Source organism: Ovis canadensis, chromosome 5 (assembly GCF_042477335.2).
Source record: "Ovis canadensis isolate MfBH-ARS-UI-01 breed Bighorn chromosome 5, ARS-UI_OviCan_v2, whole genome shotgun sequence".
Taxonomy (NCBI): Eukaryota; Metazoa; Chordata; class Mammalia; order Artiodactyla; family Bovidae; genus Ovis; species Ovis canadensis.
The window spans coordinates 74,332,511-74,347,183 of NC_091249.1; the positions used below are offsets into that span (position 1 = coordinate 74,332,511).

General features: G+C 53.3%; 1 protein-coding gene across 1 annotated transcript in view; it reads right to left on the minus strand.

Annotated features, from left to right (window-relative positions):
- Nucleotides 1–3,501: 3,501 nt before the first annotated feature.
- Nucleotides 3,502–14,673, minus strand: part of CAMK2A (calcium/calmodulin dependent protein kinase II alpha) — a 40,701-nt gene continuing 29,529 nt past the window's right edge. The window contains exons 13-16 of the mRNA XM_069589963.1: nt 12,047–12,122; nt 9,370–9,464; nt 5,312–5,540; nt 3,502–5,046 (exon numbers count right to left, since the gene is read on the minus strand). Coding sequence (XP_069446064.1) covers nt 5,043–5,046; nt 5,312–5,540; nt 9,370–9,464; nt 12,047–12,122 — 404 coding nt within the window. The 3' untranslated portion in view covers nt 3,502–5,042. The remainder of the gene's footprint in view (nt 5,047–5,311; nt 5,541–9,369; nt 9,465–12,046; nt 12,123–14,673) is intronic.

Consider the following 14,673-nt stretch of genomic DNA (forward strand, 5'->3'; position numbering starts at 1 on the left):
GAATGGTTTCCTGAGAATCCCAGGGGAAACACAGACCAGGGCCCTGGAGCTCTGCTTGCGCTAGTCCTGACTTTGTCTTGCAAGAAGCCTCTTTGCCTCTGAGTCTTGTTTTTTTCATCTTCAAAATAGGACTGTTCCAACTAGGGCAAGAGATGTGAAAGCACCCTGTGAACTGTAAAAGATCATGCTCTTGTAGATAATAATAGCGGCTGGCACTGTGAGGTAAAGGATACCTCGAGGTTTACCTGGCGCTCCCAGAGCTTCGTAGACTCACATGACTCTGGACCTCCTGTAATCTGCTCCTGTGCTGCCACCTTCCGGCCAGTGTCTGCAATGGCAGCTCAAGTTCTCAAGTCCTTCCTGCAGCACAGGAGGGAGATCCAGGGCACCTGAAGGCTCAGGTCCAAGCCGTCCTGGCGCTGACATGCCAGGCTCCAAGACAAGAGTGCAAATGAAGGGCCTGGATCCCTCTGCTTCATAGCTCCTTGCCATTTTCAGCCTTACTACCAAGCTCCTCGCATATGCCCTGTAGAAATGCCCTCTGGCCATCTCACATGCCAGCAGCCAGGATAGACCCAGAAAGCAGCTGGTGCCGGAATTCTGAAGCCCAGGCACTCAGAGCATGGTCTGGAGAGGACCGTTGGCTCTAGAAGTCACCCCCGCCAACCCTGCCCCTGGCCCTGTGGAATCAGGCCTTCATCAAATACAAATTGGCACTTGCCGTCAGTACTTGTGATCTAGCTCTACAAGGATTAAATCATGCGCTGCTGCAGCTGCTGATTTTTAATACTCCTTGAAAGGAGTTTAGGGTGGAGAGCAGAAATTAGGAACTTTGTGCTCTGGGAAAAACTGGCAGAACAGGTCTTCAGATTTTTAAGATATTTTTAGGTGCTGACTTTATGAGCCCAATTCTTGTATCTCCTTTTGTCTAGAAAAGCACCAAAATCCTTCATGGTGACAGCTGCTCCTCGTGACTAGCAGAAACCTGCAAAAGATATGTGCTTGATTGCATGTACTCCCCCTTCACCAGAATCACATATATACTGATTTCCCCCTCTACTACTTTGGAGCAGTTTCTCAGCGCTATCTGAAATGTCTCCTTGGATATTGTCTTCATTTTGCTGCCAAATAAAACTTACCTTGCAACTCTCAAACACTGTGCTTTTTTTTTTTCAAGTTACATCTCTTAGGTGGGGGCATGACCTACAGTGAGCAACTCATCTGTTTTGCATGAGACCGTCGGGTTTTGTACTGAAAATTCATGTCAGCAATGAATGGTTGGTCACCCTGTCATGGCCTGAGGGGGCCGAAACCTCTATATCACCACCCTGGGTCAGCCTGACCAACTGAGGGTCAGGGAACCAACTAGCCTCTAATGTGGTAGTGGCCTCCCTTCCCCCAGTGGAGCCTTTCCTCCACTCCTTTCTCCAGCCCCAAGGCCTCTGCCCTAGACTCTAGGTTCATATACAGTCTATGGGTAAAGAGACCCTTCCTCTTCCTTCCCCTCTCAAGGCTTCTGGGGCCTGGGGCCTTGTCTGTGAGGTTGGGCAGAGGAAAAATATTGGGTAGGGAGGGATTTCTGGAATAATTCCTTCATTGTACAAGGAAACCAAGGTCTGGAGGAGAAGAGCCTTGCCCCAGGTCCCTAAGAGAGACTTTCTGTTGGTCATTGGTGGCAACTCATTGCTCTTGTTAAGGGCACCCCAGCCCCATCCCTGGCTCTAAGGCTAGGACACACAGGCCCAGGCATAATCCCATAGTGATTGGCTCAACCTTGAGCTTGTGACCAAGTTAGTCCAATCAGAATAAAGACCTGGGTCTTTATTTTGCAACCAAGAGGAACTAGAACAGGAAACAGACATACTCCCCCAGTGCTCTGCTTAACCAAGACAGAGAGACAGCAAGTGCACAGAAGTTGGTAGCTATTTATTGCACTGAAAACACCAAGAATAAAACAGACACCCCTTCTTCCCCCCAACCCCACAATAGCAGAAAGTTTGAGCAGTGGTCATTCAAGTTCACAGCCACATATTTTAAAAAAGAACTGAAACAAACCCCCAAACAAATAGTAACAAAGATACCAGCACGGGGAGTCTGGCAAATACATCCCCTAAAGGGTCTCCCCTTGAAGGGAGACAGGAGCCCAGGGGTCAGGATCAGCGCTTGCTGGGCGCACACACAGGAGAATGCTTTCCCGTGGGTGTGTTTGCATGCCGGAGCCTAGGACTTGTCTTAGGTCTGGATTTTTTTGCATCTACAGGATGTTTGACTGTCTGGTGGTATTGGGCTCTGGGCCACTTTGTCTGCCAGTCTCCCTGCCTGCTGTCTCAGGATCACGCCATGCCCTGTGGTCCACACCAGCTGGCTGCACACCCACAGGCGTGGCCTTCGCAGTGGAGCCATCTCAATGTGGGGCAGGGACCAGCCTCCACTTCTCCGGCATCCAGAGAGGGGTACAGTGGACAGGAGGCGTGTCAGCAGATAAAAGGCAGGATGCTGGTGTCCTCCAGCTCAGCTCCCTCTGGTGGGGAACCGAGGGGTGAGCAGGGAAAGGACTTTCCCAAGGTCACACAGCAAGTCTGGTCAGAGCTGGGAATGAAATCCTAATAACCCCCCAAACGTGGCTCTTTCCCCCGCAGTCCTCCGCTGATAAGCAGAAGACAGGCACAAAGATGGGGCTGAGGGGCAGCTGGGGAGAGCAGGTGGACTGGCAGGCCCAGAAAAGGACAGGAATCCAGCCAGTGACTCACCCTGTCGATTCTCATGGGTGTATTCAGGGTTCAGTCTTCACCCCAGTGTTCTGTCTGATCCCCCATCAGCCCTGTAACATAGGCTGGGCAGCAATATTAACCCTTTTAACAGAGGGAGAAACTGAGGCTGAAAAAAGGACCAGACTTTGCCTTGGTAATGGCAGCAATCCGTCACCTTTGGCTTGGGGATGGCTGTGGGAGCTGGCAGCTTGCAAGGGAGGCAGACAGTTTTGCTGCTGGGACACTGGGATCACTGGGCCTTACTGGGAAGCCCTCTGGACCTGGGACAGACCAAGTGCCTGCCCTGGGCCTCGGCAGCAGGGTCTCTGCCAAGGAGAAAGGCCAGTGATCAACCAGTTTGGAGACCAGGAGGGCTGGGTAGCCTCTCTCCTGACCTGCGGCCCCTGCCCAGCCTGCCTCACCTGTCTCGGGGGCAAGAGTGCAAGAGAATGGGCCCAGCAGACAGCTCATGATCAGGGAAAACTCAGGAAATACTGGGTCACATCCCATTAGTCCTGCTCCACTCAACACCCAGCATACCCCAGAGGTTTGGAGGGATCAGAGAGATTCCTCCAGATCTTTGGAGATGTGGCTCTTCCTCCCCTAAAATCCTCCAGAGGGGACAGTATCTCATGCTGGCAAAACACGGCCACACAGAGGCCAAAAGCACAGAGAGGCAGCAACATAATTCCGAGTCGGACACTGAGAATACAACCTCTATTTCTTTTTTTGTCCAAAACATGTAGATTGGTTTTGCTGAGTGTTATTTCTTCTTCTTTTTTTTTTATTTCAACATACTTACTGCATATAAAGTCATGCAAAGAAAACAGTGCAGACAGTAGATCCAGGTGGACGTGCCAAGGCATTCCACATCAGAGTCAATCCCAAGGGAAGAGGGAAAGAGAAAGGAAAAGAGAGATGCAAACCACAGCCGCAGCAGGAGGTGTGAAGAGGAGAACTCCCAGTGTTCTTTTTGGACCCGCATGAAGACACATGCTCGTGAACCCCCCAGAGATGGATGGGGGTGGCGCTGAGGGTGGTGCACAGATGTAATGAAATCCTGGGCAGCATGGTAGAAAGGATCTCAGTTTGGGAGGCAAGCAAGATAAAGTCCAGATACTGCCACCCTGACAACCTCCCCCACTCTCTCTGCCCAGATTTGCTATTTCTTTATCAGCACTAACATCTGATGCTTCTCCAGTCCCCAAGGGAACCTGGGGACTGAAATGTCAGAGATCCTTCCCTGTCAGGCTGAGTCCACCTCAGTCCCAAATAACCCACAAGTGACAAAATCCATCTCAGAGATGACAAAAAAAAAAAAAAAAAGACCTAGAACAGGAAAAGAAAAACTACCCCTCAGCCCTCTTCCCACCTCCCTTCCCAACCCAAACCTTCTCACAATAATTTGAGAGGTCTAGTTATTACATAAATATCCATTAACGCGAAATCCACTTACGAAACACACAGAAGTTTGGCTATAAAAAGGCATGCGGTCCGAGTAGAAGCGATACCTAATGGTTGTTTTCTTTTGCCCTCGAAAAGCAATCAGATTCTCCCCTTCGGATATGATGAAGCTGGAATTCTCTAGGCCGGATGGATGGGTGGAATGGGCAGCTAGTGTTGGAAGTAAACATCGGCAGAAGGAAGAAAGGAAGAAGTGGGGGCACCCTGAGAGGATCGAGCCCCCCACACTGAGGGAGGAGGGTCGAGAACAAGAGGGCAGGACAGGATGGGAGAAGAGTTAGGACGGAGGTCTGAGGCAGCAGGCTCCTGACATCTTGCTCCTCTTTTGCCCTCCCCCACAGGGGAGGTTGGTGCAGGGGGCTGGCTGTTCTGCCCTTCCCCAAGGACCCAGAAGAGGGGAGATCAGGGAGGGGATTCTGGCGGATGCCACCTTCCTCCCGGCTCTGCCCCTCCTCCCCAGCCCCTGGGTGAACACGCAGCTGGGACCTTGGCCTCTGGCCAAGGCAAGACCAGGCCAATGACAGCTGGGAGGGGAGTCCTCGGGGCCAGCACCCAGGGCACCTGGGCCTAAGGAAGCCCGACCCTGGCAGGGGACAGAGAGCAAGAGTGACAGGTGGAGACGGGGAGATGTGGCCATTTGCTCTGAAGTCGTGATGGCTTTGCGAGTGGACAGGTTTTCTTGACACAGGTATAAAGGTGATGGTGATAGTGGCGGTGGTGGGATGATGCAGTTGGGGGAATTCCAGCAAAATCCAAGTGGGAGAACCAGCAGCCACATTCCACGACAAAGAGTGGATCTCTGCGGTACAGCGCCTCCAGCCTGGTCCTTCAGCTGCAAGACACGGTTGACACAGTGGGTAACGTGGGTGCTTCTCAGGGCACCATGCCCACCTCCTTGGATGGAGTTCAAGTTGCCTCCCGTGGGTCCCACCCGCAGCTCTTCCCCCCACCCCCTGGGACCCACAGGCCTGGTCTCCTCCCAGTGGTCTTCCCACCTCTGGCTCAGGGCCCGTCCAGCAGCCAGGTTCCCCAGCGTGTACCACCTCCAGATCGACACCACCCCGTTCATTTAGATCGTCAGAAGGAGGGGCTCTTACTGCGGCAGGACGGAAGGCGCCCCAGATCTGTGGAAGTGGACGATCTGCCATTTGCCATCCCGGCGGTGCCAGACGCGAGTCTCTTCCGACTGGGCCGTGCGGGGGATGCCGCCGGCGTCCAGGTACTGCGTGATGCGGATGTAGGCGATGCAGGCCGACTCGTCACCCATCAGGTGGATGTGGGGGTTCAGGATGGTGGTGTGCACAGGCTTGCTGTTCCGGGACCACACTGCAGGCGGGGACGGGAGGGGGCGGAGGAGTTGCACCTGGGGGCCTCCGGTTCTCTTCCTTCCCTCCCCCACTTCTCAGCAACCGCTTCAGCAGAGCACCTCTGCCTGCCTCATTTCCAGAGGAGCGGGTCTCTGCGACAGGGCTCAGCTACCTGGGAGTCAGGGCACAGCTTGTAGATGACTAGATCAGACCCCAGGGGAGATACAGTGGACTTCAAGACAAGGTGAATTCTTCAAACGCAGGGGAACGGAATTGAGAATCATGGTATCTCAGACATAACAGGTGAACGTAGTGTCAGGTGAGCTTAGACCAGAGTCTCAACCCAGATCCCTACAGAGAGCAGGAGAGTACACAAACGAGGGGCTGAACTGGCCATGATATGCTAGATGGCTACAGACCCTGTGTCTCGGGGTGAGGGGCCAGTAGGGAGTGGTGGAGACAGTGGCGAACAGGGCACCGTGTCCCTTCTGAGGAGGCGCCCTGTGGGCAGCCTCCTTGGCGTTTGCTATGTAAGTGGGACTCATGTTGCCACACCTCATTTTTCAAGAGAATCTAGAAATCTGGATTTCTATGTCAATGCCTCAGTTTTAATGATGGCTTTCAAATTTAAAACATCACGCAGACTGTATGAAACATGTGTAGTCAGACACACCTTATGGGCACCTCATTAGCCACCTCTATTCTCAACGTATAGAATTATGGAAACTTGAAGAACATTAAAACTGTAGAATCTTGGCATTGTAGGGATGGTACTGGTGGCCATGGGATGTGGTCGTGGAGCTTTCCAGAGTTAGGGGGAAAGGCACAGCTCTTATAATCATGACAGAACTGACAAAACCAGCCCTCTCTGTGTAATATGTGAGCCACAATTATTACTATCATCATCATCACCAGCTTGGTTTTAGGAACTCTCAATTTTTCTCAGCAAGACAGAAAACAAAACACAGGAAGACAGTCACCTCGGGAGGGGCTGGACAGGGGTCACTAGGATCTTGGGCTTCAGTGGAACCCTCACAGCTTCCCTCAGTGTAGCCCAAAGGTGCCCAAATCCCACAGGAGAGCTCATGCAAAATATAGATTGCCCAGCCCTGCCTTTGGAGATGCCAGTTCAGGAATCTGTCATGTTAAAAAAGCTCCCTCCCCTCTCCCATCCTTTGATTCTGATGCCCAGCCAGGTTTGTGAGCCACTGATTTCCTGAAAAATGTAAAAAAAAATTTTTCTTTTCACAACTTCAGAAAGCATCCAATAATATCTGCACCTAAATATGATCCTCACATTATACCCAAGTTTTAGATAAATGACCCCAAATCACCGAGTCTTGGATATGTAGACTAAGAGGCTTTTATAATTCTGGGCTCTTGTATAGCAAGAGTGAAGAGCTTTTGCATATAAGCTTTGGAATGACCTCAGAGATCAGAGGTCACCCTTTGGCCCTCCCACAAAATGCAAGGAGGCCTCTGTGAGCATCCGCAACAGCATTCAGGGCTGGAGGCTCTCAACACTGTTTAGTTCAATGCATCCATTTAGCAGATCTGGAAACTGAGGTCCAGAGAAGCAACTGGACTTGTCCGAAGCTGGGCCAGTCTCTGAAAGAAATGCAGTAGAACCTAAAGAAGTCAGTCTCTATGTGGGACTGAATTAGGACAATCTAAAACAATCCCCAAAGGGATAGAATTTAGCACCGTTGAGGGCACTGGGCCTTACTGCTGTCTGCCAGGGCTGGGGTCCTGAGAGTCATTTGTAAAGCAATGGTCACCCTAACGTGGCATCTCTTGAATGGAAACTAGGCTCCCAACATCTACCCTCATGGATAGCATGGGAGAAAGGGCCAGGTCCTCCAGCAGGAAAAAGCAGCCAGGAGGGTGAGACTTGCCCCAGGGCAGGCAGTTACCCTGTGTCTTGCTCTTTTCGATCCTTTGATGTGATCAAGTGTTCAAGCCCAGAGTCCGGGGAGCCAGTGTTATGATGGGACTCACTGCCAGAGTTTAGGTCAAGGGCTTACACAGCTTTCCGTGTCTCCTCCCCCTTTTGTGTCCCTGAGTCTTAAAAGCCAGCTCAGCCTGATCTCTGCTCTGTGGGGCTTGTGGTGTTCATTGTGGGGAACCAGCACCCCCCAGAGGACAGACCAGTAGAGAGGTGCCCCTGGTCATCAGCTAGGGAGCTCCAGGGTGGGCGGGACTGACTGTAGGGTCCAGCCACCTCTCTTCACACTCTACTTCTGTTGCTAGCCTTGGAAAAGCAATGTTTGATTTGTCAAAGAAAATGTAACTTCCTTCTTCACAGCTTTTTGGGGGTGCTCTTAAGCCCTTGTACTCTGCAAGATTCCGTTAGTCTGTGTGCAGACAGGAGAGGAATGCCCAGCTCTGGTGCCCAGGTGAGGGGATAACACAGGGAAGGGAGGAGGCACTGGAGGCAGTCGGGACCAGGTTCTGTCACCAACAATCTGGGTCCTTTGGACAAGTCGCTTCCTCTCTCTGGACCTCAGTTTCCCCTCTGTACAATGAAGAGTTGGACTAGAGCCAACTTCAGTTGCTTAAGTACTACCTTTGTTATTACCATCTACCTGTACTTACTTTATGGCAACCCACTCTAGTATTCTTGCCTGGAGAATCCCATAAACAGAGGGGCCTGGTGGGCTACAGTCCATGGGGTCGCAAAAAGTCGGACATGACTGAAGCAACTTAGCATGTGCACATACTTACTTTATGAAAATATTTCCTTAAATCGATTCACTTTATTAATGTAGATACATTTATTTTAAAAGACAACTTTCTAAAACAATCATTAATGAATAACCAGTCTTACAGAATACACTTTAACTAAGCCCAATGAAAATAAAATCAAATTATATAATCCTAGCTCCATGCTCTTTCCTGCAAGGCACCTGGGCCTGAGACCGCTCTCTTTTTGATAAAGAGGTGAGTTAGAAAGTCAGTAGGTATTTAAGAGAGACTGACATTACACTGAGCCTTTCCTCTTGGCAGAGCCAGATGTACTGTTAGAAAGGGACCAACTTGCTCACTGTGTGAACCAGCGCTGTTTCAATGGGTGCCCACAAGCACCGGATCCCAGAGCGTTGCCTCAGTGCCTCCCCTCTGGGGGACCTTGGCCATGCCTCTTCTCAGGGCCTCCCTCTGGGTCCTAAGCTGCATGAGTCTAACCTGCGTGTGCATTGGTTTATCCTTGTCGGACCCAAGGCCAAGGCGAGACACAGACGCAGGCAGAAAGCGCCCTAGGTCAGGCCCAGCCTCAGCCCCCTGACAGCCCCGGGGTGCAAAGCTGCCAGGGTCTCTCCTGCAAAGAGAGGCCTGGGAAGGACAGACATGCGGACAGAGACCTAGACAGACAGGCAGGGCACAGCAGTGTGAGCTTGGTCCCCCTTTCTCCCCCAAGAGTGCATTTCCATGCCCACTCATCAGGGCACCTGCAGGACAGCAACCTACATGCCAGTTTGCAACCAGCTGGTCAGCTGGGGTGGCCACAGGCATTTAGGTGACTGTAACTTGGGGGTGTGCCCCTGGGGGGGGCTCCCTTATCTGTAGAAAGGGAATGAAGTTCTTCCCCAGGCTCTCCCAGGGTCATGGGCAGGCGAGGGCTGGGAGGGCTTGTCACACTGATCCAAGGTCCCCATCTGCAGCCACAGCGGTTGGACGGACCAGGCTTAGGAGAGAGAACCAAGGCGGTACCAAGCCCTGTCCACACGGGCCCTTCCTCCTCACTGGCTCCTGAGCCGCCCCGGGGGCCCTGCCCGTCACCCTGCTGTGCCATCTGGCAGGACACCGAATAGAGCAGACAACAGGCAGCCCAGAGGGAAGGGATTGCTCACGGTTTTCAAAATAGAATCGATGGAAGTCCAGGCCCTCGACCAGGTTCCCCAGGGCCTCGGGTTCGAAGGCCGTCATCCCAGGGTCACACATTTTCCTGGGGGGAGGAAGTCAGAGGAAAGATGGGCTGGGGTGGCCTCTCGGGTGCCCCCTCTAATTCCAGGGGCCTGGACCCCAGGAAGGTGAGCCTGTGAAATCAAAAGTGACAGCACCCACCTCATAGGATCAATGAGGCTGCGGAGGGGACAGGGCTGGGACAGGGACAGTGTGGACGCTGCTGACTGGCAGGTGCTACTGGGAACTGGGAAGCCTGGGTCCAAACCATGGCTCTGCTGCTTACATGTCATGAGACCACCATGCCCCCTGCCCCCTAACATCTCTGAGCAAGAGGGCCATACCAAGATGCCAGCAGGGATAACTCAGCCTGTACAAAACTCTCCAGATTACATCACACCCCCCACTTCAGGCAGCAGATCCGTCCAGAGGGGGCTTTCCTAATCTGTCTTCCTTGGGCAGGGGGACCTTTTCCTTCACTTTAAATTGGCTTCTGTTCACAGCAGGCGTCGCCCTGGAGGGGCGCATTTTGCTGCATTAAATGAAGGCATCCTATTGTTGGCAGCAGCGTCCTCTGGGAGCCGCAGCTCCCTCTTCTGTGAGATGAGGAAAATAGCCATCCAAGAAGCGGCGCCTGGGAGGAAGGAGCCGGGGCGTGGCTGAGCAGGCCCTCTGCTGTGTTGTGTTTAGCTCAGTGCTCCCACTCACGTCTGCTTTCTGGGAGACCCTAATAGCCAGATGGAGGAAGGAAAAAACTGTCTCCCCCATCCCTAGGTCTCTGAGATCGTCTATGACACAACGTGGACCCCTGTGGCAATGACAGTGAAGCCAGGGACAGGAAGTGCCCCAGGACAGACAAAGATCCCAACCTGGGGAGGGACTGAAGATAATGGCGGGGGGCCCAGCCTCATGTGAGCCGGAGCTGTGGTGAGTGCAGGGCGCCCTGCCCTTGTTCTGCCCTAACCGCTCTGTCTTCGTGACTCCAGACAACTCGCTTCTCCACTCAGAACCTCAGGTTCTCCTGACGGATTGGCCAGCGGGGTTGTTCTCAGATCATGTGGGATTCCCAGGATCCTTCCAGATCCAGAGTCCTTTACTGTGGGGCTCTGAGCCCTGACCATCTGGAAGACTAAGCACCACCTCGCTCTCCCCAAGGAACCCCTCTGCAGGAGGTCTCTGGACCTCTGAAGGGACTCAGAAACCATCTGCTGCAGTTCCATTGTAGGGAAACAGGCTCGGTGAGACGAAGGGGCTTATCCAGGGTGACACAGAGTCAGACTCAGCACCACAGGCCCCAGAGGTCATAGCAAGGGGTCGAAACCTAGGCTACAGAGGAAGTGGTATCGCAGAGGTGGAAGACTCGGGGGGTTTGGGTCAACAGGAGACACCTCTCCTTCCCTCCCTCCCTATAGCTTTGTCCCCAGAGTCACTCTCAGGCTCTCGCATCACTGACTTAATTCTTTCCAGGGCCAGATGCAAAATCTGTTCAACAGCGCATTTCCGTGTTTTTATGCAACCCTCAGGGGCACACATGCACACACACCCATGCACACCCCTTATGCACGCAGTCACAAACGTGCATGTTACACTCACGAGTACATGCGGCCTCCGTCTCACACCTGCACCTTCCAAGGTCCTTGTTTCTCCAGAGATAATCAGCAGATTGCTGGGGCTTTGTCACCCGCTGCTGCTGAAACCCTCCCACGACCAGGATGCACCTGGCCCGCCCAGCCTTTGAGAAACAAACTTCAACTCCTGGGCATACAGCAATTACCAGGATCAGGCTGCCCAAGGAGCAAAGCCCACCCAGGTCATTCCTACTTCACCCAACAGGCAAGGGTCATTCTGCCCTTAGTTTGCAGCTTTTGTCCACCAAAAAGCATAGGTGGGGTCTTCAGACCCCGGGCCTTGTCAGCCCTGGCCAAGACGTTGAGGCCTCAGCCCAGAATCCTGGCTCTCCTGGGGGCCCAGTGAGGTCCGCTCCCGGCCTAGACCAGCAAGGCTGAAGATGACCACCAGGGGGCGCTCCAGCCCAGTCTTTGTACACTGGTCGCTTCTCCAAGGGCTGGCCCAGGTGTGTAGCGAATGTGTCATACCATTTGTTTCATATCATGCTATTTTTGCGCACTCTGCCTTATCCCTGGATGGCTCAGAATTGCTTTTTGAGGTTCTTTTGCTCCCTGCCTGCTCACTGAAGTTTGGTTTCCTGCCTGCTCCTGCCCATCTGTGGTCAGAGGAAGTCCAGTGTAGCCCAGGCCCACATGGTCAGACTGAAGAAGGGCCTGCCTCCCTCCCCTCCTTCCCAGCTTATCTCCCGAGGAGGCCCATGTTGCATTGGAAGCCACCCCCTCTTCCCTTGGGGAAGGAAAAGAGTTTTGTTGGAATTCTTCCTAGACAACAAGATAGGAGCAGGAAGAGGAGCAGGACTGAGATATAGACAATTACTGTGAGCAAAAAACTTAATGAAAGCATAAAGTCAGAAGGCACACCAGACTGAATGAGTTCAGCCTGATTCACAGCACATGCAGTGTGAGTGAATGAGGGTCACAGACAAAGACCCCCCAGCGTTAGCCATCAGCGCCCCCGATTCAGGCAGGACATGCAGGATGCACCCAGTCGACTCACGTGTAGGACTCAAAATCTCCATTGCTTATGGCTTCAATCAGCTGCTCTGTCACTTTTATGATCTCTTGTTTCCGCACTGGAAGGCAGGAGGGGACACAGAGAGATAATAGTGATCGTGACGGAGGTGTGGCGCCAGCCACCGGGTCCTGAGCCCTTGCCACGCACCAGCCCCATCCTGAGGGCCTCACATTGTCTCAGCTGTCCTCATGCTGCCCCTGGGTGTCATCACTCCCGGTTCGTGGAAGAAGAAACTGAGGCTCAGAAAGGTGGCAGGGTGTGAAAGTCCCCTCGACCACAAAGGGCAGAGCCTGTGTCTTAGTTGGCAGCCTCTGCTTCCAGACAGCGAGTATGGTTCTGGCTCTAGGTCTGATTTGAACCCAAGTCTTGACTCCAAAATACACCTTTTCCATCACCTTGTTTTGCCACCTGAATCCAAGCAAGGTTACCTGTGACGATCACCACCAGCAGCCAAAAACTAGAGGTTCCCCTGTGGTCCAAACCGGGGGCACTAAGGAAGGGCTTAGGGCTTATTTATCCCTTGGATCTGGGTGAGTTTTTATTCCATTTGCATACCTACAAGATTCAGGCATGAGCTTTCCAGAACTTTCCAGGCATAATGAATCCCAGTTACTGACACCTGGCCTCCCCTGTCTGCCACTGAAACACCACAAACAGCTGCTGTCTTTCCGGTAGAGGAGTAGATATCAGTTTTCTTATTAGGTGTGTGACGTTCTGTGCCCTAGCTTTCCCATCTGTAAAATGGGGATGCTATCACCTCTTATACACTCAGTGCTGAACAAGCAGTGTAAAGAACCCAGGCTTCAGTATCAGCTAGCCTTCATCTGAATCCCAGCCTGGGTCGTTATCAGCTGCTCAGCCGTGGGCCACAGGTTGTTTTCCCATCCATCATATGGAGACGATAATGCACTCATCCCAGAGTTGTTATGACTACGGGATGAGACGCTATGCCTGAGACACTTGGATCAGAGCCTGGCGCACAGTAGGTACACACCGTAGGTCCTGCTTCCTATATCCTCCCACATGCACTGTTGTATCTGCTCCTCACACCCTGGGGGTGGGGGGAGGCAAGGCCAGTTTCCTCCTGTTTGATACATGAAGAGACCAAGCCTCAGCAATGAAGGAACTGGAGTCACATGTCCCGGCTTCCAGGAGGGCTGTCCTGCCAGAAGCCTGACTCAGTTTCCCGGGTCCTCCTTCCCTTCTTCCCCAGGCTCAGGCTTGGCCTCAAACCTGGTCAGTGAGCTGGCTGCAGCCTCAGGTGAGATGGGGGACATACTGCCGGGCACCGGGCCGGGAGCGCGGGAAGGAGGCTGCTCCTGTCAGAGCCCTTGACCCGGCTGCCCCTCTCCTCACCAACTGCAGGGGCCACCCTGGCCCACCTCACACGGGGAGCTCGCCTCAGGCCCAGAGGACACAGAATCACAGAGCACCCGAGCTGCAAGAACCTTGGCGACTGCAGACTCAGCCTCCTTATCCAGCTATTGGGCAAACAGAAGCCTGGTAAGAGGTGCGGCCCGCTCAAGGACACAGAACATCCCGGGTGTGCAGTCTGGCTTCCAGCGCAGGGCCTTTCCCAGAACCTGGGAGCTCCAACATGTTCCCTGTCACTTTGGGCCCATGGCCTGTCTCTTCCCCAACTCAAATATTTAATATGAGCACTGCAAAGGCTCACTGGCCCCTGGAGCAGGCCTGGCTCCACAGACATTCCTTGCAGAGCGAGGGAGCGTGCCAGAGTCAAGCCTCGGAGCTTGAAGCCTCCCAGCACAGCTTCCTATGCTGCTCACTCCGCGTTCAGAGATGAGCTCCAGCCACACTGGAGGCGACAGGTGAAATCGTCTGCTCTGGTGTCTGTGCAGCAACAAAGCCATATTCACTGTCTCCGCTCCCCCGCACCCCCCACCACGTGCCCCTCAGGGCAGGGCCTGGTGCCCAGCACAGCTCTTGGCACGTGGTGAGTGCTCAGTAGACATAACCATCATGGAAGTTACCATCTCCAGTGTCAGCCACCACAGTGAGCGACACAGTCTTTATCTCCTGGCTCCTCTAAGAATCACCAGGACTGGGAATGAGTGTCTTAGACCAGGAGCTCTGCTGGGTGACCCTGTCTTGCCTGGTACTGAGACAGCCAGCATGAATGAATGGGTAGATAAACCAAATCAGGGTCTGGGGCTGCTGTCTTTGCCTTGTCCCCTGGAACTGCCCAATTTGCCTAGTGGCCTCTGTCCCTTGGAGCCCAACAACCCAGTTTCCTGGTCAAGCTAGAGACTGAGGATGGAGAGAAACACACTGCTATCAGGAGACACCTCATTCCAGCCACTCCCACATGGAATCACAGTGACCCCGCAGGGCAAATTCACAGGCTCCTGGCAGGCCCTGGGGCCTGAGCCACCCCCCTTGCTTTGTCTGCACGGCTTTACATGCCCTTCCCGCTTGACATTCCATGAGCTTCTGCTTAACACTCTGTCTCCTGTGGGCTGCTTCTCCCCAGAGCGTCAGAAAGACTAGCCAAGTGGTCAAGGGCACGGATTCTGGAGCCAGACCCTAGCTCTACTACTCAGTAACCATGTGCCCTTGGGCAAGCTATTTCCCCCTGCCTCAGTTTCCCG